The 24,544-nt window shown below is 48.1% G+C and overlaps 4 protein-coding genes across 4 annotated transcripts; 2 read left to right on the forward strand and 2 right to left on the reverse strand.

The window, feature by feature from the left end:
- Positions 1-12,568: 12,568 nt before the first annotated feature.
- On the reverse strand, positions 12,569-12,961 carry LOC142663467 (histone H2A type 1). Its single transcript, XM_075842141.1, has one exon. The coding sequence runs from the start codon at positions 12,959-12,961 to the stop codon at positions 12,569-12,571; it is 393 nt and encodes a 130-aa protein (XP_075698256.1).
- Positions 12,962-15,415: 2,454 nt separating this feature from the next.
- On the reverse strand, positions 15,416-15,796 carry LOC142663074 (histone H2B 1.1). Its single transcript, XM_075841374.1, has one exon. It carries the CDS (start codon positions 15,794-15,796, stop codon positions 15,416-15,418), a length of 381 nt encoding a protein of 126 aa, XP_075697489.1.
- Positions 15,797-21,839: 6,043 nt separating this feature from the next.
- On the forward strand, positions 21,840-22,601 carry LOC142663457 (histone H1.01-like). The gene has a single exon (XM_075842123.1). It carries the CDS (start codon positions 21,840-21,842, stop codon positions 22,599-22,601), a length of 762 nt encoding a protein of 253 aa, XP_075698238.1.
- Positions 22,602-23,509: 908 nt separating this feature from the next.
- Positions 23,510-23,920, forward strand: LOC142663075 (histone H3). The gene has a single exon (XM_075841375.1). The coding sequence runs from the start codon at positions 23,510-23,512 to the stop codon at positions 23,918-23,920; it is 411 nt and encodes a 136-aa protein (XP_075697490.1).
- Positions 23,921-24,544: the final 624 nt, after the last annotated feature.

Consider the following 24,544-nt stretch of genomic DNA (forward strand, 5'->3'; position numbering starts at 1 on the left):
AGGGTGCCACAAACTCCCCTGATATCTTCTCACGTACCATGAAAGATATTCTGGACACCTGGCAGCCCCCCAATTAGTCCTCAGTTCTACTACAATATGTAGATGATTTGTTACTTTGTAGTGAGAGTCTGGAGAACAGTGAAACAGATTCTAAATCACTATTAATGTTCCTAGAAGAAGTGGCTGTAAAACGTGCGAGCACAAGCTGCAATTATGTGCCAAAACAGTGGTTTTCCTTGGTCACTGTATTTCCCAAGATGGATCTCGATATTGGAGCGAAGACAAAGGACATTTCCTCACCGGGTATGCTGTGGTCCACAATGGATGGCCAGAAGCTTTTCCAGTGGCTAAAGCAAATGCAGATACCACAGCAAAGAAACTGATAGCTGAGGTAGTGTGCCGCTATGGAGTACCAGAGACAATTGAAAGTGACAGAGGTACTCACTTTACCCAAGAACTATTGAGGAACATATTAAAAAGCCTTGGGATAGAACAAGCATTTCATACTCCCAATCACCCACAAAGCAGTGGTAAGATCCAAACTTTCTTTCAGGTACCCACTCACTACAACCTGGAGACTGGGTGGTAACAAAGATACACAACAGGAGCAGTCTGGAACCAAGGTACAGCCAACCAGTAGAAGTACAGCCGGTCACCGCCACATCAGTGAAGCTCCAAGGTACAGCCAACCAGTAGAAGTACAGCTGGTCACCGCCACATCAGTGAAGCTCCAAGGTACAGCCAACCAGTAGAAGTACAGCCGGTCACCGCCACATCAGTGAAGCTCCAAGGTACAGCCAACCAGTAGAAGTACAGCCGGTCACCGCCACATCAGTGAAGCTCCAAGGTACAGCCAACCAGTAGAAGTACAGCCGGTCACCGCCACATCAGTGAAGCTCCAAGGTACAGCCAACCAGTAGAAGTACAGCTGGTCACCGCCACATCAGTGAAGCTCCAAGGTACAGCCAACCAGTAGAAGTACAGCTGGTCACCGCCACATCAGTGAAGCTCCAAGGTACAGCCAACCAGTAGAAGTACAGCTGGTCACCGCCACATCAGTGAAGCTCCAAGGTACAGCCAACCAGTAGAAGTACAGCTGGTCACCGCCACATCAGTGAAGCTCCAAGGTACAGCCAACCAGTAGAAGTAAAGCTGGTCACCGCCACATCAGTGAAGCTCCAAGGTACAGCCAACCAGTAGAAGTACAGCCGGTCACCGCCACATCAGTGAAGCTCCAAGGTACAGCCAACCAGTAGAAGTACAGCCGGTCACCGCCACATCAGTGAAGCTCCAAGGTACAGCCAACCAGTAGAAGTACAGCCGGTCACCGCCACATCAGTGAAGCTCCAAGGTACAGCCAACCAGTAGAAGTACAGCTGGTCACCGCCACATCAGTGAAGCTCCAAGGTACAGCCAACCAGTAGAAGTACAGCCGGTCACCGCCACATCAGTGAAGCTCCAAGGTACAGCCAACCAGTAGAAGTACAGCCGGTCACCGCCACATCAGTGAAGCTCCAAGGTACAGCCAACCAGTAGAAGTACAGCTGGTCACCGCCACATCAGTGAAGCTCCAAGGTACAGCCAACCAGTAGAAGTACAGCCGGTCACCGCCACATCAGTGAAGCTCCAAGGTACAGCCAACCAGTAGAAGTACAGCCGGTCACCGCCACATCAGTGAAGCTCCAAGGTACAGCCAACCAGTAGAAGTACAGCCGGTCACCGCCACATCAGTGAAGCTCCAAGGTACAGCCAACCAGTAGAAGTACAGCCGGTCACCGCCACATCAGTGAAGCTCCAATGTACAGCCAACCAGTAGAAGTACAGCTGGTCACCGCCACATCAGTGAAGCTCCAAGGTACAGCCAACCAGTAGAAGTACAGCTGGTCACCGCCACATCAGTGAAGCTCCAAGGTACAGCCAACCAGTAGAAGTACAGCTGGTCACCGCCACATCAGTGAAGCTCTAAGGTACAGCCAACCAGTAGAAGTACAGCTGGTCACCGCCACATCAGTGAAGCTCCAAGGTACAGCCAACCAGTAGAAGTACAGCCGGTCACCGCCACATCAGTGAAGCTCCAAGGTACAGCCAACCAGTAGAAGTACAGCTGGTCACCGCCACATCAGTGAAGCTCCAAGGTACAGCCAACCAGTAGAAGTACAGCTGGTCACCGCCACATCAGTGAAGCTCCAAGGTACAGCCAACCAGTAGAAGTACAGCTGGTCACCGCCACATCAGTGAAGCTCCAAGGACGAGCCAATTGGATACATGCAAGCCATTGTAAAAAAGTTATCAGCCCAGATGACGTCGCCTCGATCCATGATGTTGCCCTTGGCAGGGTTGGTGTTGATGTTGCCCCTCGTGGGGACGATGACTCAAGTTCTCAAGGAGGAAGTGGACAATAAATTCATAAAACATCATCAAATTATAACAGCATTAACAAACTTATCTAATTGTTGGATATGTACACACAGTCCTATAAGTTCAAAATCCATGCCATACATGGCTGTGCCCCTTAGTGAGAAAGAACTTCTTAACACTACATGTTGGGATCCCTCAAAGGTAAAGGATAACACAAAAAGGTATACATGGTCTAATACCAGTGTGCCCTTACCCATAGCAGGATGGATGGAGGATCCCTGGTGGCAGGTAAATCTAACCCTGATACCTGGTAAGGCACTGATTCTCACACAAAAGGAAAATGGAAAATGGGTCCCTAAAAATGTCACTAAAACACTGACACTAGGTGAGATCCCCATAAAAGGCATAAAGATAAGCTGCAATAAAACCCAACAGACCTCAGATGTATTTAGACCAAGTCTGGTAGAACGGTACATACATAATGGTAGTTGGGAATACGGCCATTTCTTCCCTTCAGGAAGTAAGACTGATTGTAAACGTTATCCAGGGTATATGGAAGAAACAGACTTACAAGGGAATGAAACTATGTATTGTGGATGCACAGGAGTATACCATGGGTCTTTGGGAACAAATTGTCCTTGGTGTGTATTACAGCAGTCTTTTCCCTTAGTTCATTTTGCTCATATGTTAACCCTAGGAAGTATGCAATGGTTTGACCTTCCCCATGATATATATATAGTGTGCGGACATAATGCATATAAATGGATCCCGCAGACTACACAGGTACCTGTACCCTAGCTAGGTTACAGTCTGCTACCTGGACATGGGACAAGGATGCTCTTCCTTATGATAAAGTACCAAAACATATGCTGTACAAAAGGGAGGGAAAGCAAAAAGCCCACCCATTGGTACACTTACCTTGGCACACCAAGTTAGGATATGCTCTATCTTTGGAGGACCAATTAGAAACGCACATAACATAGAAAAACTAGCAGAGTTGTTTGACAATATGACCGAATTAATATTTGATGCTTTAAATGTTTCTTCAGTACTTACCCGACAGCTTATTACTGTTACTAACCAACATACACTTGTACTAGATTACTTAACTGCAAGTCAAGGGGGTATGTGCCAGATAGTGGGTCCTGCATGCTGTCATTATATAGATCCCCAAGGGACAGTACAGATTAAACATGATATTGAGCAAGCACAGCAATTAAAGGAGGAATATAGGGAAGCCAATTCTGAAGAAGATTGGAACCTAGATTGGCCAGACTGGTTGTCATGGCTGAACCCGGCCTCATGGTTCAGAGGCATTGGAGGATGGGCTGCAGGACTCATGGTTCAGAGGCATTGGAGGATGGGCTGCAGGACTCATGGTTCAGAGGCATTGGAGGATGGGCTGCAGGACTCATGGTTCAGAGGCATTGGAGGATGGGCTGCAGGACTCATGGTTCAGAGGCATTGGAGGATGGGCTGCAGGACTCATGGTTCAGAGGCATTGGAGGATGAGCTGCAGGACTCATGGTTCAGAGGCATTGGAGGATGGGCTGCAGGACTCATAGTTCAGAGGCATTGGAGGATGGGCTGCAGGACTCATGGTTCAGAGGCATTGGAGGATGGGCTGCAGGACTCATGGTTCAGCGGCATTGGAGGATGGGCTGCAGGACTCATGGTTCAGAGGCATTGGAGGATGGGCTGCAGGACTCATGGTTCAGAGGCATTGGAGGATGGGCTGCAGGACTCATGGTTCAGAGGCATTGGAGGATGGGCTGCAGGACTCATGGTTCAGAGGCATTGGAGGATGGGCTGCAGGACTCATGGTTCAGAGGCATTGGAGGATGAGCTGCAGGACTCATGGTTCAGAGGCATTGGAGGATGGGCTGCAGGACTCATGGTTCAGAGGCATTGGAGGATGGGCTGCAGGACTCATGGTTCAGAGGCATTGGAGGATGGGCTGCAGGACTCATGGTTCAGAGGCATTGGAGGATGGGCTGCAGGACTCATGGTTCAGAGGCATTGGAGGATGGGCTGCAGGACTCATGGTTCAGAGGCATTGGAGGATGGGCTGCAGGACTCATGGTTCAGAGGCATTGGAGGATGGGCTGCAGGACTCATGGTTCAGAGGCATTGGAGGATGGGCTGCAGGACTCATGGTTCAGAGGCATTGGAGGATGGGCTGCAGGACTCATGGTTCAGAGGCATTGGGGGATGGGCTGCAGGACTCATGGTTCAGAGGCATTGGAGGATGGGCTGCAGGACTCATGGTTCAGAGGCATTGGAGGATGGGCTGCAGGACTCATGGTTCAGAGGCATTGGGGGATGGGCTGCAGGACTCATGGTTCAGAGGCATTGGAGGATGGGCTGCAGGACTCATGGTTCAGAGGCATTGGAAGATGGGCTGCAGGACTCATGGTTCAGAGGCATTGGAGGATGGGCTGCAGGACTCATGGTTCTGAGGCATTGGAGGATGGGCTGCAGGACTCATGGTTCAGAGGCATTGGGGGATGGGCTGCAGGACTCATGGTTCAGAGGCATTGGAGGATGGGCTGCAGGACTCATGGTTCAGAGGCATTGGAGGATGGGCTGCAGGACTCATGGTTCAGAGGCATTGGGGGATGGGCTGCAGGACTCATGGTTCAGAGGCATTGGAGGATGGGCTGCAGGACTCATGGTTCAGAGGCATTGGAGGATGGGCTGCAGGACTCATGGTTCAGAGGCATTGGAGGATGGGCTGCAGGACTCATGGTTCAGAGGCATTGGAGGATGGGCTGCAGGACTCATGGTTCAGAGGCATTGGAGGATGGGCTGCAGGACTCATGGTTCTGAGGCATTGGAGGATGGGCTGCAGGACTCATGGTTCAGAGGCATTGGGGGATGGGCTGCAGGACTCATGGTTCAGAGGCATTGGAGGATGGGCTGCAGGACTCATGGTTCAGAGGCATTGGAGGATGGGCTGCAGGACTCATGGTTCAGAGGCATTGGGGGATGGGCTGCAGGACTCATGGTTCAGAGGCATTGGAGGATGGGCTGCAGGACTCATGGTTCAGAGGCATTGGAGGATGGGCTGCAGGACTCATGGTTCAGAGGCATTGGAGGATGGGCTGCAGGACTCATGGTTCAGAGGCATTGGAGGATGGGCTGCAGGACTCATGCAAGGCGCTTTACATATATTACTCGTAATATTGATTATATACGTTTTTGTTCAATTAGTAGCATATCTGATACCTATGCTATGTAAGAAGGCTAAGAAAATTGTCTATCATAAGCCGAAACCTTTTAATCAACAATACCCTATGTGACAGGGATTTTATGCACAAGGCCAGAACCTGGTGAATGGGTGAACACCCCCCCCCCCCCATGTAACACTAAGTGTGTGTTCATTTATTAAAGCTTTGCCACTTATATCTTATATACATGTTAGGACTTTTATACAGGACATGTTGTTATTGTTATCACCATATAAAATATTGACAGAGGTAGGGTCCAACAAATCCAAGCAGCCGTGCAGACGAGCAACTACGGGACTCGTCAACGCACTGACGGGACCCTATACCCAAACCTGAACTTGGTGATCGCATTATATTACTAGTAGTGGCCCTATTCACTATTTTATTTGAGGTTTATAATCAGATCATTCTTAATCTCTGTATTTTAATATGAGAAAAAGGGGGGTTTGTGATGGCTGGTCAAATTGCTTATGTTCTCTGTATTAAACGACACTATGAATTATCCAGCAGGATGCCGGATTATGAAGATATGGATTCTCCATTTTGTAATGATCTCTTTCTGGTTCTGCTTAAATCACAAGGGAATAAGTTATTACTTTGTGTTCTTCTTCGTGGCCTTCAATACTGGTAGATAGGAGTCTGGCAGAACGCCTAGGCCTGAAATAATCATCATATTTGTAATTAATTCTCTTCATCTCAGTATTTCACACACATATATGAAATCACCACATACACTTATGAAAACCTCCTACATTTCTATTGTTTGTAGGCCAGGATTTGCAGGTGTTAGAAAGATCACGTGACCTCAGTGGGAAGGTACCCTGTGACGTATTTTCAGTCTACGTGTAAAATGTTATGATTGGTTGTTGCATGAGAGGTAACACCCTGGTTAGAGGGTACGCCCTGAGGGTATATTAACCTATGTATCTTGATAATAAATGAGAATATTGATTGAGACAACAGATTGCTATTGTCTTTATTGATCTCCCGGTGCACTGCTGATACTTCAATTACCATATTAGAATACCACCTGACAAAGCAGAGGGAGCCCATTAGAACGCCCATCCCAAAAGGTGCTACCTGGAAGGGGTTTCTTCGACACCAGCATTATGTCCCTGTTTCTTCATATTTCCGGCATTTTGTCCCTCTTCCTTCATATAACCGGCATTATGTCCCTGCTCCCTCATATTACCGACATTATGTCCCTGTTCTATTACAGCGTGTAGAAGAAACCAGAGACTGCTCCAATAACCAGGCACAGACACCAGAGTTTGTTCCACCTGTATTAACCCCTTAATGACGGGGCCTGTTTGGGCCTTAATGACCAAGCCAGATTTGTTAAATCTGGTATGTCTGACTTCATCAGAGAATAACTCTGCGAAAGTTTTGAATATCCAAGTAATTCTGACATTGTTTTTTCATCACATGTTGTACTTTATTTTAGTGGTAAAAGTAGACTGATACGATTTGCGGAAATGAATAAAAAAATAGAAAAAAATGAAGACATTTTGTAAAAATTATCATTTTTCCCTATTTTTAACGGCAATATGTCACATATGTACACACATACTGTACAATTTTTTTTATTAAATATATATTTCCATCTCTTTACTCTATTTTGGCAGCACTTTTGAAAAAAAAATTTTTTTTTGAGCAATTTAGAAGACTTACAATTTTAGTAATAATTTTATACATTTTGAAGTACATTTGGTTTTCCTGCACCAAGCCAGGTTTTCAGAGGCTCATAGGTGTCAGAATGGTGGAAACCCCCACAAGTGACCCCATTTTGCAAACTACACCCCTTAAGGTATTTATTAAGGGGTGTTGTAAGTATTTTGACCCCACAGTTTTTTTGTAAGAATTCATGCAAAGCAGGCGTAAAAAAATATAATCTCACTTTTTTCATAAAATTATCACTTTGAAGACCGATTTCTTTGTAAAGCGACCATAAGAATGAAGAAACACACCCCAAAATCTATCACCCTGTTTCTCCTGTTTTCAAAAATGCCCCCATTGTGACCCTAATGCGTTGCCTGGACACACGGCAGGGCCTGAAAGGAAGGGAGCACACGGAGGCTTTCAGGACTTTTGCTTGAAAATGTTTTAGGCCCCAATGTATATTTGGAGAGGTTTTGAACTACCAGAACGATAGAAACTTCCCATAAACGACCCCATTTAGAAAACTAGACCCCTTAAGGTATTTATCTAGGGCTGTAGTGAGTATTTTGACTCCACAGTTTTTTGCTAAATTTAATGCATAGCAGGTGAAAAAAAATTAAACTTCACTTTTTTCATAAAAGTATCACTTTGAAGACAGATTTCTTTGTAAAGCGACCATGAAAATGAAGAAACACACCCCAAAATCTATCACCCCGTTTCTCCTGTTTTCAAAAATACTCTCATTGTTGCCCCAATCTGCTTATTAGACGTGTGGCTGGGCCAAAAAGAGAGGGAGCACCCTTTGGCTTTCAGGGCACAATTGAATAAATTCTCGGCCCCATATCATGCATTTAGAGGCATTGAGCTGCCTGAACAAAAAAAAAAAACACGCAGAAATGACCCCATTTTAAAAACTAAACCCCTAAAGGTCTTCATCTAGTGGTGTAGTGGGCATGCGGACCAAACATGTATTAAACGAGGAAATAATGGGTATCATTTCAGACACTATGGGTATATAATGTTTTCTTCAAACTCTTATTACGTTTCCACATGAAATAGAGGAGACGTGGTAGAAGGTTATTTTGTTAGAAATATGCCACATTAATAAATTTGTGCGGCATACAGAAGAGAAGTGAAGCCGTGTATTCATAACGAATACATGTCGCTATAGACGTATTTGCCTGTACTTATGACTATGTCTTGCTGAAGAAGCAGTTGGTGCCATTATGATGTCATTGTGGACAGAATTCTGTCCTAATATAAAATCAGTCAGAGAGGAAAAAATAAACTGTACTGGAGTGACGGGCAATATCTTCAAACAAATGGAGGAAAATGTATCCAACTATGTGGCAAACTCGAGTCTTCACTAGATAGAAGAACCTGCAGGGCGGCCATGACAAGGTTTTTTTTTTTCAGTGACTGGTTGTACAACGTCTCTTTAGCTCCATCAATCCTTATGAGGGACGAACGTGCCAAGTGACGCAGTACACCATAACAGACCCCTGCCCGGCAAGGTAGGAACCGCTATGTGCACAAAACAACCAATCACCTACAGAATATATAGAGGGACAGGGTCCAAAACCATCTATAGGAACAGTAAAGGATCACTAATCCCCAAAATGATGTCAGTATTTCCAGAAGAACCGTAACAAAGCCCATGGTGTATTGATAAGGAACAGCTCGATTATTAGAGATCCTCCAAAAAAAAAATATCATGCCCGTATCACGGTACAGAATTAGGAATGTAACAGCCGCATGTGGCAGGACATAGTCATAACAAAAAGGAAATACATCCTCAATTTATTCTTGTAACCATTGCTAAAATGCACGACTTCCACTAATTCAGGGGCGGCACGGGCCGCAGGGGTGGGATTTATCTACTAATTCAGGGGCGGCACGGGCCGCAGGGGTGGGATTTATCCACTAATTCAGGGGCGGCACGGGCCGCAGGTGTGGGATTTATCCACTAATTCAGGGGCGGCACGGGCCGCAGGTGTGGGATTTATCCACTAATTCAGGGGCGGCACGGGCCGCAGGTGTGGGATTTATCCACTAATTCAGGGGCGGCACGGGCCGCAGGTGTGGGATTTATCCACTAATTCAGGGGCGGCACGGGCCGCAGGTGTGGGATTTATCTACTAATAAATGCAATGCCCACATTTATTTTTTATTTCAAGAACACTTGTGGGGTCCATGTTCTGAATAGACAGATGTGGCTCCTGCACAATAAACAGTATTCATTTGTGAGTGATCAAGTCCTGGATTTAATTGTCCAAGAAATGTATAAAAAAAAATCATAAAGGGAAAATTTAGTTTTACAGTCTGAAATAAATACTTTACTTCCTCCCCGTGAGAATCCCTCCCTCCCTTGGAAAGCTCAGAAACGAAAAATAAAATATGAATAAATGAAATTGACTCCCTAAAAAGAATCCCCCCCCACCTTTTTTGGTGTTCCCTAAATTATACGGTGTGGTAGGACTCAAAACAGGGGTAGTTGCACAGGCCTGGATTTGAAGGGCACATGGGGCAGTAAAACCGGGAATCGCTCCTCCTTCCGTGCTTACTGCACACCCGGCATCTCTTTTGGGGGTATCTTTGGTTCACAGTGGCAGGGACGGGGTGAAGGAAGTGGCGCTCAGTGAGCCTTTTGACATTCTCCGACTCAAAGGAGTCTCCAGGTGCGGGGGAGTCAAACAGGAGGCGCTCTATAATTTTCTCCTGATACTGGAGGAAACTGAGCGTTCCCTGGGTCTTGTACAGCACATAACTGTTGTAAGTGGCCATCTGGATGAGGTAGATCGCTACCTTTTTATACCAGGCCCTAGTTTTGCGCTTGACCAGGTACGGTTGTAGGACCTGGTCAGATAGATCGACTCCCCCCATGAACTTGTTATAGTCCACAACGCAGACCGGTTTCCTCTTATCAGAGGTAGCGCCCCTCTCTCTCACTGCCACTGTGGTGTCCTCGTGCACGGTGGAGAGCATGTACACCTCCTTTTTGTCACTCCATTTGACAGCGAGCAACTGGTCACTGGTGAATGAGAGTGACGCATCCCTTACTAGTCGCCTGGACACCAGTCGTTGAGGGAAGCCGACTCTATTTTCTCGTACCGTCCCACAGGCCCCTGTATTCGCAGCATGGAGGGACTTATACAGGGGGACACTGGTGTAGTAATTGTCAGTGTACACATGGTACCCTTTTTGTAGGAATGGCACCATGAGTTCCCAGACAATTTTCCCACTAATGCCAATATCCTCTGGGCATCCTGGGGGATTAAGGTGGCGGTCCCTGCCCTCATATATAAAAAAGGCACAGGTGTAGCCCGTTGTGCTCTCGCACACCTTATAGAGTTTCACTCCGTATCGGGCTCTTTGGAGGGGATGTATTGGCGAAACGATAGACGGCCCTTGAAGGACATAAGGGACTCGTCTACCGCTAGTTTTTGGCCTGGGGTGTATAAATTGAAAAATGAGTCGCTTAGGAGGGAGATGAGGGGTCTCAGTTTGTTGAGGCGATCATAGGCTGGGTCACTTCTTGGGGGGATTTGTGTATTGTCAGAAAAATGCATGAAACGCATTAGAGTCTCATAGCGCGTTCGGGCCATAACGGCTGCAAATACAGGCGTGCTATGGATAGCGCTGGTAGCCCAATAGGAGCGGATAGAGGTTTTTTTTACTATGCCCATGTTTAGGGTAATTCCCAAAAAAATGTTTATTTCAGAAACTGTTGTGGGGATCCATCCTCTGGCATAGCAAGACCTGGGATTTTGGGTGCCAAATTGCCTGGCGTATAAATTCGTCTGCTGGACAATTATTTCCAGGACCTGATCGCCTATAAACAAATGAAAAAAATTATAGGGACTAAAATTTGAGACATCTGCGTTGATGCCTGGAGTCGCTGTAAATGGCAAAACTTGGGGGGAGAAAGCAATTGCAGGATCCCAAATTGCGGAAGGGACTGCAGTACTAGGCCCGTCTCCCGACGCTTCACCGCTGACCGCTGCGTCCACCACCATAGGGCTGGGGGGTCCAGTGGCAGAAGCAGAACTTGTGTCGCTTTCTGAGCCAAGTTCTGCTTCTGACGCAGTGTCCGTATCACTGCCGGAACCGCTAGAGCATAGCATGGCGTATGCCTGCTCTGCAGAGAACATTCTGCGGCTTCTGCGGTTCATGTTCACCACACTAATAATTGTATTTTTTTTTAGAAGACAAACAAAAAAACGGGGGTGATTACGTGTAATCTGGGGTGATTACTGGTAATCTGGGGTAATTATGGGTAATCTGGGGTGATTACGGGTAATCTGGGGTAATTACGGGTAATCTGGGGTGATTACGGGTAATCTGGGGTGATTACGGACAATATTCGGATAATATCTGAACACTGGCGAGTATGTATGTGGTGTATTTTACAGTATAATACAGCACAAGATTTGTATAGTATCTCTCTCTCTCCTCTCACAGATCAACTACAGTGAGAGGAGGGAGGGAAAGAGCACAAATCTTGTGCTGTATTTTGAAAATCTGGGACTATGGTCACTGTGATAAGTATATCACAGTGACCATCTGATCAGGGACCAATTATAACGGTCCCTGATCAGTTTCTATTTACAGGCAGAATAGCTGCCTTTCACTGACAGTGCATGCGTGCGCCATTTTTTTTTCCGGCGGTTGGGGGGAGGGGGGCACGATCGGGGGCCTAACAAGTAGTTTTTTATCTCCTCTCACCAAACATTCATGGTGAGAGGAGATAAAAATGTAAATTTTCAACCGCTGTATTAATTGTAACGGCGGTCGCCGGTATTCGTTGAATACCGGCGATCGCCGGTTTGGGGACCGCAACAACGGTCCCCAGACTGTGCTCCAAGCCCTCAGCTACCTCCGGTAGCTGAGAGCAGGGAGCTATCTCTTTTCGCGGCGCCACAATTTTATTCAGATGCAGTGCCGTGAAAAGGCCTATGCATCAGAATAAAGCCCGTTAGTGGCAGCCGTGAAAAGGCATATTGGCGGTCACTAACGGGTTAATGTGTTCTGTACAGTATAGTTAGTGCACCAATGAGGACAGCGCCACCATCTGCACGAGGCAGTAGTGAATGTATAGGTCATGAGTAACGCGGTTCTACTCCCACCCACCCTACGGCTTCCTCTCCAATGTGAAACCCCGCGGTATATGAATTCATATGGCTAGATCTCTGTACAAGCAGCGCCACTTATCTGGCGCAGAACGTTTACATATCGGAGATCAGCGGTGAGAGCTCTGTTCTAAGGATTACGTGGGCGGCTCTTAAAAGAGCCTTTGTGGTTAAATGTGGGATAAGCGGCGATCACTTGCTCTTGGCGCTTTTGCTGCTCTCGGTCTTCTTGGGCAGCAGAACGGCCTGGATGTTGGGCAGGACGCCTCCCTGAGCGATGGTCACACCACCCAGCAGCTTGTTGAGCTCCTCGTCATTGCGCACGGCCAGCTGCAGGTGACGGGGGATGATTCGGGTCTTCTTGTTGTCCCGGGCGGCATTTCCGGCCAGTTCCAGGATCTCAGCGGTCAGATATTCCAGCACAGCGGCCAGGTAGACCGGAGCGCCGGCGCCGACCCTCTCAGCGTAGTTGCCCTTGCGGAGAAGTCTGTGCACACGACCGACAGGAAACTGAAGTCCTGCCCGGGATGAGCGGGTCTTGGCTTTAGCCCGCACTTTGCCTCCTTGCTTTCCTCTTCCAGACATGTCTATTATCTGATCAGATCTAACGGCTGCGCTCCGACCGCCACTTCTTATACCCGGATGGAGCAGAGAGCTTCTTCTCTGATTGGCCGCATCTAAAACTGATATTCAACGCCAGACGCTGTAGCCAATGAGGAAGTAGAATATTTCTATAGACTCGCAGATAACACCACGCCCCCTCCTCCGTCTCTACCAATAGGAACATCTCCCGCCTGAACTCGAATGGAGCAGGAATAAAGCAGCAGCGGCGGCTTCTTCTCATTAGGCGCCAAGTAATGTGCCCCGTACCCGCAGGAAGGACCCAAAGGCTCTTCTAAGAGCCCCCCACCAAGTCTACAACAGAGCTGCCGCCTCCATCTTGTGCTTATTCGTGCGCATGTCCTTATTCCCGCTGGTCTCCCATGTCTGGAAGAGTCGTTCAGTCCGTGCAGCCGCTCCTTCATGCTGCAGGATATGGGGGGACATTCCCGGGTGTGATAGCGCAGAGCTGCTGCTGCATTAGGGGCTTATCTGCGGGCTGCACGGGCTGATTCTTCTCTATCCAACCATACCGTGAAACGCACAATTCCAACGTCCGCTGCCAATCTCCAGTATAAAGGTGGTGACGTACAAACATGTAACACGTCTTTATTACATCCGTATCGTTCCCGAATTACCGGCATTATGTCCCTGTCCTCTCATGTAACTGGCATTATGTCCTATGTAGGAGGGTACAGGGACACAATGCAGGTAACATGTCCCTGTTCTCTCATCTTCCAGACATTATGTCCCTGTTCCTTCATATTACCGGCTTTATGTCCCTGTTCCCTCATATTACCGGCATTATGTCCCTGTTCCCTCATCTTACCGGCATTATGTCCCTGTTCCTTCAGATTACCGGCTTTATGTCCCTGTTCCCTCATATTACAGGCATTATGTCCTATGTAGGAGGGAACAGGGACATAATGCCAGTAATATGTCCCTGTTCCCTCATATTAAAGGCATCATGTCCTTGTTCCTTCCTATTACCGGCATTACGTCCCTGTTCCCTCATATTCCCCGCATTATGTCCTTGTTCCCTCATCTTACCGGCATTTTGTCCCTGTTCCCTCCTATTACCGCATTATGTCCCTGTTCTAGTACAGCGTGTAGAAGAAACCAGAGACTGCTCCACCTGTATTAAAATAACGACTCAACACACTAGAGTTTGCGGCTACAATAACCTTGCACCAAAAAAAAAACGGGTATTGTAATACGGGTGGAGAAAACTTTGTTGTTTTGTGCAAGATTATTGTAACAGCAAAGTCTGTATTGCAATACCTGGCACAGAGGAGACACCAGAGTCTGCTCCACTTGTATTACAATACCTGGCACAGAGGAGACACCAGAGTCTGCTCCGCCTGTATTACAATACCCGGCACAGAGGAGACACCAGAGTCTGCTCCACTTGTATTACAACACCCGACACAGAGGAGACACCAGAGTCTGCTCCACTTGTATTACAATACCTGGCACAGAGGAGACACCAGAGTCTGCTCCACTTGTATTACAATACCCGGCACAGAGGAGACACCAGAGTCTGTTCCACTTGTATTACAATACCCGGCACAGACGAGACACCAGAGTCTGCTCCGCCTGTATTACAATACCCGGCACAGAGGAGACACAAGAGTCTGCTCCACTTGTATTACAACACCCGACACAGAGGAGACACCAGTCTGCTCCACTTGTATTACAACACCCGGAACAGAGGAGACGCCAGAGTCTGCTCCACTTGTATTACAATACCCGGCAGAGGAGACACCAGAGTCTGCTCCACTTGTATTACAACACCCGGTACAGAGGAGACACCAGAGTCTGCTCCGCCTGTATTACAACACCCGGTACAGAGGAGACACCAGAGTCTGCTCCGCCTGTATTACAATACCCGGTACAGAGGAGAGACCAGAGTCTGCTCCACTTGTATTACAACACCCGGTACAGAGGAGACACCAGAGTCTGCTCCGCCTGTATTACAATACCCGACACAGAGGAGACACCAGAGTCTGCTCCGCCTGTATTACAATAACCACCCTTTATCCAGTCCTCGCCAGTGTGATTGCTTGTTCTCTATCGTCGACAAGCAGTTTCCCTGGCATCTGTTATAAATCTGACTACTACCCTCATCATTGTTATTTACAGATGTCCCATGCTTCCTCCCGTCTCCTAATGTACAATGTTCTGTTTCTTCTGGACAGTGTGATATTATGACGGGTCATCTGCCCGCAGGATCCGTGTCCCGGCTTCCTCACACGCGGCATTGTCCCTCCCTGTCCGGCAGCCACATAATGTATGAAGCAGCATCTGAACCGACACGAGAACGGCCGCAGAACAGGGAGACTAGCGGGAGGCCAGACAATAGCAGGCACAGCTCTGTTGTAGACAAGGTGGGTGGCTCTTAGAAGAGCCTTTGTGTTCTTACTGCAGGGACGGGGCACATTACTTGGCGCTGGTGTACTTGGTGACGGCCTTGGTGCCCTCGGACACGGCGTGCTTGGCCAGCTCTCCAGGCAGCAGCAGGCGCACGGCAGTCTGGATCTCCCGGGAGGTGATGGTGGAGCGCTTGTTGTAGTGAGCCAGGCGGGAGGCTTCCCCTGCGATGCGCTCGAAGATGTCATTGACGAAGGAGTTCATGATGCCCATGGCCTTGGACGAGATGCCGGTGTCAGGGTGGACCTGCTTGAGCACCTTGTACACGTAAATGGCGTAACTCTCCTTCCTGCTCTTTCTCCGCTTCTTGCCGTCCTTCTTCTGTGTCTTGGTCACGGCTTTCTTGGAGCCCTTCTTGGGCGCCGGGGCAGACTTGGCGGGCTCAGGCATGATGACACACTGCGATCTCCTCACAACTGAGATAATGGAATGCTTTACCCTCCCACCGCTGCTGTATTTATACACGGGCTATGCAAATGAGCAACGCTGCCTGACCGCTGTTCTACTGGAAGAGCAAGTCATGTGACATATGGAATCGTCATAAGCCACTCCCAGTGCAGCTAATTGGTGGTTTCCACGAGTCTGTTCTCGGTTGGTGGAATTAAATCTATCCGATCACAGGAGCTGGTGAGCGGTGCAGTAGTTAACTACTGCCTCGGGTAGATGGTGGCGCTGTCCTCATTGATGCACTAACTATACTGTACAGAACACATTAATAGTACAACTACTCCAGTGATTCGTGTTCATGATCTACAACCCGTCCCCGACTACATAGTGTCTTAAATTATATCTTCCAGTCTCAAGAGCGTTGTCACAATTCGGTCCCCCTGAAGTATAACCACCATCATCCCAGGTGTTTAGGTAAGATTCCATCCCCGCGTCATGTACGGATAAGAGCAGTTCCTAAACTACAAAGGAGAAGTCCTACGAGGGGTCTGCGGCAATGCTTTATATACACAGGAGACGCTATTAGGGTAACAAACCCTTCCTCTCAAGGACTCTCATTGCTTCTAATTCTGCCCTGGTGTACACCACCAACTAAATGTGAACAAATGAAAAAGGGAGGGGAAGAGAAGGGCAAGAAGCGCACGGATCAAAGGATCTCTCGAATTAAGAAAAATTATAGATCAATAAAACAACGAGCTTAGAGGTATATTCTACCTAACAGGGAAGGGGTGAACGGTCCCTGTGTAGAGAACACCCCATTTAATGAACAAATCCCATTCAGCATTGTGACTTATCGTAGATGAAGGGGAATAAAAGGGAAAGGTACATAAATCAAATATCAAAAGTGGGGGCATAAAGGGGACAAACTGGGCTGTAATGTTCGTCTCCCTCAAGTACCGCACTATTGGAGCTCTGATATTAGATGTTACTTCTGAATAGAGCTGCATCAATTTGTCCTTTTCATTCTCTGAATGCGTCTCAGTAAATGTTACTCTGCAGCAACTTCATGCGTTAGTGGGATGAGGGGAGTCCTAAGTATAGACAACGCACAGTGTTAGTACGAAGTAGAAATAGGTGCATTCTGTTTCCTGTCATTGTATTGCCAGCAGCTCGATTATACCAGCAGTCTGGCAAAGTGACATACAAGACAATGCAAGTCCATACTTATGTCGAACTTGGTGCTACAAATTGCTAGTTTGTTTTGAAAATCTCGTAACATTTGTAGCAATGAGAGCAGCTTGGAAAACACGGCCCCTCCAACATTGGGTTTTACTCTTGTAAAATGCCGTATCAGCTGCATCAGTTTTGTCCTTTTTCATTCATTGAATGCGTCTCACTAAATGTTGCTCTGCAAGAAACTGCACGCGTTACTGTAATAAAGTGAGTCCTATATCGGGACAGCAGACAGATTCATTATTAGTACTAGAGGTTAACAGATTTATTGCCAGCAGCCTTATTAATCCCAGCCGTCCGGCAGAATGAGATACGGGCCGAGCCGATACTTGTGTCAAAGTTGGTCCCAGTAACAGATTTATTGTTTGTTGTAAGAATCTGGTAACATTAGTAGCAGTGACAGCAGCTAAGAAAACACTGGCCCTCTCTCCAAGGATTGCGGAAAGCACGTTGCCCAGCAGCAAGCTGGACGCCGAAGAAGCAACACCGCAAGTCAGCTGTTTGATCCACTGCTCGTGCGCTTATACAGCGCTATGAGCAACTGAGCGGATATTCAGCGGTGTTTCTGCCACTCCTGTACGTGCAGGCATCGGCACAAACGGCGTCCGGCAGCGCCGCTACGAAGAGGTGTATTCCTGCCGGAGGATCACTCGCCAGCAAGTATAGCACTAAGGTACTCTTTCCCTTCACATTAACATTCCCTGGTCTAAGACCCAATTCAGTCAGCTGCTTCTAGGACGCTATTAGGGGACACACTGCAGTCCACATATCCGGCACCTCACCGGAAGACGGACGTGATACTGAAGCCCCTACCCCCGTGTATATAGAAGTAGAAGATCACTGCCTGTAATAAGAAGGAACAGGTACAAAATGCCTGTAATATAAAGGAACAGGGACATAATGCCTGTAAGATGAAGGAACAGGGACATAATGCCTGTAAGATGAAGGAACAGGCACATAATGCCGGTAATATGAAGGAATAGGGACGTAATGGCAGTTTTATGAAGGAACAGGGAGGTAATGCCGATATGTCCTTGTACTTTCAGATTACCGCCATTATGTCGGTAAGATGAAGGAACAGGGACATAATCCCGGTAATATGAGGGAACAGGGACAAAATGCCGGTAAGATGAGGGAACAGGGACGTAATGCCGATAATATGAAGAAGCCGGGACGTAATGCCGGTAATATGAAGAAACCGGGACGTAATGCCGGTAATACGAAGGAACAGGGACATAATGTCGGTAAAATGAAAGAACAGGCACATAATTCCGGTTCAGATGAGGGAACAGGGACATAATGCCGGAAAGATGAAGTAACAGGGACATAATGTTGGTAATATGAAGGAACAGGGACATAATGCCGGTAATTTGAAGAAATAGGGACGTAATTCCGGTAATATGAAGGAGCAGGGACGTAATGCCGGTAATATGAGGGAACAGGGACATAATGTCTGTAATATGAGGGAACAGGGACATAAAGCCGGTAATATGAAGGAACAGGGACATGTCCCTGTTTCCTCATCTTACAGGCATTATATTCCTGTTCCTTCATATTACCGGCTTTATGTCCCTGTTCCCTCATATTACAGACATTATATTACCGGCATTATGTCCCAGTACCCTCCTAGAGGGGATATAATGCCAGTAATATGAGGGAACAGGGACATTATGCCGGTAATATGAGGGAACAGGGACATAATGCCGTTATTATGAAGGAACAGGGACATCATGCCTGTAAGATGAGGGAACAGGGAGATAATGCCTGTGATAAGAAGGAACAGGGAAATAATGCCAGTAATATGAAGGAACAGGGACATAATGCCGGTAATATGATGGAACAGGGACATAATACCTGTAATATGAAGGAACAGGCACATAATGCCTGTAATATGAAGGAACAGGGACATAATACCTGTAATATGAAGGAACAGGGACATAATGCCTGTTATATGAAGGAACAGGGAGATAATGCCTGTAATATGAAGAAACAGGGACGTAATGCCTGTTATATGAAGGAACAGGGAGGTAATGCCGGTAAGATGAGGGAACAGGGACATAATGCCGGTAATATGAAAGTACAAGGACATAATGTCGGTAAGATGAAGGAACAGGGACATAATACCGGTAAGATGAGGGAACAGGGACAAAATGGCGGTAAGATGAGGGAACAGGGACGTAATGCCCATAATATGAAGGAGGCGGGACGTAATGTCAGTAATATGAAGAAACAGGGACGTAATGCCAGTAATATGAAGGAACCCGGGACGTAACGCCAATATTATGAAGGAATAGAGATATAATTCCAGTAAGATGAAGGAACAGGCACATAATGCCGGTTCAGATGAGGGAACAGGGACATAATGCCGGTAATATGAAGAAACAGGGACATAATGCCTGTCATGAAGGAACAGGGATATAATGCTGCTAATATGAAGGAAAAGGGACGTAAAGCCAGTAATATTAAGGAACAGAGACATAATGCCTCGAAGATGAGGGAACAGGGACATATAACCGGCATTATGTCCCTGTGCCCTCCTACACTGGACATAATGCCAGTAATATGAGGGGACAGGGACATAATGCCGGTAAGATGAGGGAACAGGGACAAAATGCCGGTAAGATGAGGGAACAGGGACGTAATGCCGATAATATGAAGGAGGCGGGACGTAATGTCGGTAATATGAAGAAACAGGGACGTAATGCCGGTAATATGAAGGAACCCGGGACGTAATGCCAATATTATGAAGGAATAGAGATATAATTCCGGTAAGATGAAGGAACAGGCACATAATGCCGGTTCATATGAAGGAACAGGGACAAAATGCCTGTAATATGAAGGAACAGGGACATAATGCCGGTAATATGAAGGAACAGGGACATAATGCCGGTAATATGAAGGAACAGGGAAATAATGCCGGTAATTAGAAGGAACAGGGAGATAATGGCAGTAAGATGAGGGAACAGGGACATAATGTCTGTAAAATGAGGGAGCAGGGACATAAAGCCGGTAATATGAAGGAACAGGGACATAATGCCTGTAAGATGAGGAAACAGGGACATATTACCGGCATTATGTCCCTGTACCCTCCTACAGGGGACATAATGCCAGTAATATGAGGGAACAGGGACATAATGCCGGTATTATGAAGGAACAGGGACATCATGCCTGTAAGATGAGGGAACAGGGACATAATGCCAGTAATATGAAGGAACAGGGACATGAAGCCTGTAATATGAAGGATAAGGGACATAATGCCTGTAATATAAGGGAACAGGGACATAAAGCCTCTAATATGAAGGAACAGGGACATAATGCCGGTATTATGAAGGAACAGGGACATCATGCCTGTAAGATGAGGGAACAGGGACATAATGCCGGTAATATGAAGGAACAGGGACATGAAGCCTGTAATATGAAGGATCAGGGACATCATGCCTGTAATATAAGGGAACAGGGACATAAAGCCTGTAATATGAAGGAACAGGGACATGAAGCCTGTAATATGAAGGATCAGGGACATAATGCCTGTAATATGAAGGAACAGGGACATAATGCCTGTAATATTAGGGAACAGGGGCATAATGCCTGGTAGATGAGGGAACAGGGACATAAAGCCTGTAATGTGAAGGAACAGGGACATAATGCCTGTAATATGAAGGAACAGGGACATAATGCCTGTAATATGAGGGAACAGGGGCATAATGCCTGGTAGATGAGGGAACAGGGACATAAAGCCGGTAATATGAAGGAACAGGGACATAATGCCTCGAAGATGAGGGAACAGGGACATATTACCGGCATTGTGTCCCTGTACCCTCCTGCAGGAGACATAATGGCCGTAATATTAGGGGACAGGGACAATACTACGGTGTCTTGTCTTTTGCCGGCTTAATGTAGTACGAGAGGAACACACAGTGTCTGTTCCCTCCTCTGTGCTAGGTTATAGTTATACAGGTGGAGAAGTCTCTAGTGTCCTGTCTGTGTCCGGGTAATGTACTGCTGGAGGAGCAGGTTTTGGGGTCTGGCCTGTGTCAGGTTATTTTAGTAAAGGAGGAGCAGACTTGTGCCTTTTATGTGCTGGGAAGTTGTAATACAGGTGGAGCAGACGCTGGTGTCTTGCCTCTGACGACTTATTGTAACATAGGTAGAGCAAACTCTGGTGTTTCCTCTGTGCTGGGTTATTGTAACACAGGTGGAGCAGTTTCTGGTGTCTCCTCTGTGCCAAGTTACAGTAAGACAGGCGGAAGACACTCCGACATCGCGTCTGTGCCGGGTTACCCTTCTGGGCTCTCTGCAGCTCCAGGTCGCCCCCGCATCGGACAATCAGCTTCCCGCACGTTAGACATTGTGGTAAAGAACCCTGTGATAGTGACAAGTGTCGGGAATAGAGGGAACGAGCTCCCGCAAACACATTTATCTTGTCCGATCACAGCGACGTGCAGATCGGCAGAACTATGGCAGAGATCCCGGGGCCTCCACCCGGCTCCTTCCCAGCATCTCTGCCAGTGAAGGCTAGAAATGAGTAGGGGAATGTCAGGGAGGGGGAAGTCACGTAGAGAGCCCGCTCGCCCGGCCGCTACTAGTCGGAAAGGGCTCTTATCCCGGGCAGGGAAGCACAAGGGGAGAGCGGAGCTTCACTCCTGTCAGATGAGGAAAGGGAGGACATGTGATCAGTGTCAGCCAATAGACGCTCAGGACAATCGCAGCCAATCACCGAGCAGCTGCTGTACATATAAGAGGCGCCCCCATCTCTGTTCTCAGAGTTTTTCCCTCGCAGAATAATTGTTTTAGTGGATTCCCGTGTTATACGATGGCAGAGACCGCACCAGCCGCCGCTGTTCCTCTCACCGAGCCGGCCGCCAAATCCAAGAATCAGCCGAAAAAACCTGCAGCAGGGGGCGCCAAGAAAACCAAAAAACCCTCCGGTCCCAGCGTGTCCGAGCTCATCATGAAAGCCGTGTCCGCCTCCAAAGAGCGCAGTGGGGTGTCTCTGGCCGCCCTGAAGAAGGCTCTGGCTGCTGGAGGATACGATGTAGACAAGAACAACAGCCGCCTGAAGATGGCGCTCAAGACTCTGGTGACCAAGGAAACCCTTCTCCAGGTGAAAGGCAGCGGCGCCTCCGGCTCCTTCAAGCTGAACAAGAAGCAACTGGAGACTAAGGACAAAGCGGTCAAGAAGAAGCCGGCGGCTGCTGCCAAATCCCCGAAGAAGACTCCGGCCAAGAGCCTGACAAAGGCCAAGAGGCCTGCCGCTGCCAAGAAGGTGGCGAAGAGCCCCAAGAAGCCAAAACCTGCCCCCAAGAAAATAACAAAGAGCCCAGCAAAGAAGGCGGCAAAGCCCAAAGCTGCCAAGAGTCCGGCTAAGAAAGCTGCCAAGAGTCCGGCTAAGAAAGCTGCCAAGAGTCCGGCTAAGAAAGCTGCCAAGAGTCCGGCTAAGAAAGCTGCCAAGAGTCCGGCTAAGAAAGCTGCCAAGAGTCCGGCTAAGAAAGCTGCCAAGAGTCCGGCTAAGAAAGCTGCCAAGATTCCGGCTAAGAAGGCGTCTAAGTCCAGGAAGACCGTGACGAAGAAATAACCGAGAGCCGCCCGCTACTTGTCCCACAAAGGCTCTTTTCAGAGCCACCACCTTCTCCCCGGCAGAGCTGTATGATCACTGGCCGCTGTTTCCTCCGGTACAGACAGCAGCGCGATCCTGAGATAAAGGAGGCGCTATCATCGCGTGTGCACGGAGGAGCTTCATGTCCCTGTTACTCTATGACAAGTGTCATTTCTGGTCATCTGCGCTGAACGCCATAGCTGCTGTATCCAGACCTCCACAGTGTCCGTCCCGTCACTATGGTGTAACATCCAGGCAGAGTTTATCAGGTCACAGTCCACCAGGTGTAATGTGTGAATAAGGACCGGGGCAGCAATAGACTTGTAGCTTACAGCACAGGATCCACGTGAAGGAGGCCGATGGTTTACACTCTCTCCGGTGTAAATAGAGCACAATGTCCCCTGCTCCTCATTACACGTGGTGGATGGTGACCCTTATATGCTGCCTCTGGATGTGGGGCACAGTGTCCTGTGTAAGGATGGGGTGGGGGATTTTCCTTTTGTGTGATCTATAAAACCACTGCAGCGGCGGATGATGGGGAAGTAGTCTCTTATATAACGCTGTGTACGTGATCTGCGGACATGGAAATACAGTGAGCTGTTACTGATGATAACTAATTCGCAGAGAGCTGGAGAAATGATCTTATTAACGCCCCCTGCTGTACAAGCTGCGTCTGGACATCATGTAAACCGGTGTCCGCCTCTTCGGAACGGTGATTGGTCGCGAATATCACATTTGCTTTGTCGGGCGCATATTTTTTATGAACAAGCCAATAGAATGTAGGGGTGTGCCTTTCACGGACCAATGAGGACACGCTCAAGTGTATAAATACTCTGCGCTTTCCTCTCCTCGTATCAGTCTACTAGTGTGCACGTTGTTGGAGAGCTATGGCCAGAACAAAGCAGACTGCGCGTAAATCCACCGGCGGGAAAGCGCCCCGCAAGCAGCTGGCTACTAAAGCTGCACGGAAGAGCGCTCCCGCTACCGGCGGAGTGAAGAAGCCTCATCGTTACCGCCCGGGCACAGTCGCTCTCCGTGAAATCCGCCGCTACCAGAAGTCCACCGAGCTTCTTATCCGTAAGCTGCCCTTCCAGCGCCTGGTGCGAGAGATCGCTCAGGACTTCAAGACCGATCTGCGCTTCCAGAGCTCAGCAGTCATGGCTCTGCAGGAGGCCAGCGAGGCTTATCTGGTCGGACTGTTTGAGGATACCAACCTGTGCGCCATCCACGCCAAGAGGGTCACCATCATGCCCAAAGACATTCAACTGGCCCGCAGGATTCGTGGGGAGAGGGCTTAGGTCTGAACCCGGCACAGACTACAACACAAAGGCTCTTTTCAGAGCCACCAAATTCTCCCTCAAACGAGCTGAATCCTTTTCATCCGTTATTCTACCGGGGCGCTGGCTTCTCTGTGCTCTGCTATTAATATGTGGAGGTGCCATGTTAACCCTTTTCAGTGCTTAGTTAGCGCCATTTACACTATAGCCAGTCCCCGTCTCTAGCACTCACGTTATCCGGCCCTTTCAGCAGTCCTGTCATGTGTTATGCCGGATGTCTGCGCTGTATTCCTCACCTCCCTCTCCGGCTGTATCGCAGTGATAACACGCCCCACTCCTCACTGATGACCGCACATCGCTCTTCCGATAATAACCTCCGCTGCTGCTGCGAGGAATGACGCCGTTATGTGCGGCTAATGATCCTCCGCTGACCAGTGTGTGCGGAGTCCTTGTTCCCTACTCCTTGTAAAGGCAAACCAGGCGCAGCGTGTAGGGTGGGGGAGCAGGTATCCTCCGCCCGGTGTGAACACAAGCGCAGGGGAATTCTACTCTTATTCTGTGAGGTCATGATCATCGGGTGTAGTTCTGGTCACCGTTGTAAATCAGATCTAAACCCATTAACACTGCCCGAGTCTTCTCCTCCCT

The sequence above is a fragment of the Rhinoderma darwinii genome, chromosome 11 (assembly GCF_050947455.1).
Source record: "Rhinoderma darwinii isolate aRhiDar2 chromosome 11, aRhiDar2.hap1, whole genome shotgun sequence".
Taxonomy (NCBI): Eukaryota; Metazoa; Chordata; class Amphibia; order Anura; family Rhinodermatidae; genus Rhinoderma; species Rhinoderma darwinii.

Bases quoted from the DNA above. Each gene is read 5' to 3' on its own strand.
- LOC142663467 (XM_075842141.1), bottom strand. From the start codon at position 12,961: ATGTCTGGAAGAGGAAAGCAAGGAGGCAAAGTGCGGGCTAAAGCCAAG.
- LOC142663074 (XM_075841374.1), bottom strand. From the start codon at position 15,796: ATGCCTGAGCCCGCCAAGTCTGCCCCGGCGCCCAAGAAGGGCTCCAAG.
- LOC142663457 (XM_075842123.1), top strand. From the start codon at position 21,840: ATGGCAGAGACCGCACCAGCCGCCGCTGTTCCTCTCACCGAGCCGGCC.
- LOC142663075 (XM_075841375.1), top strand. From the start codon at position 23,510: ATGGCCAGAACAAAGCAGACTGCGCGTAAATCCACCGGCGGGAAAGCG.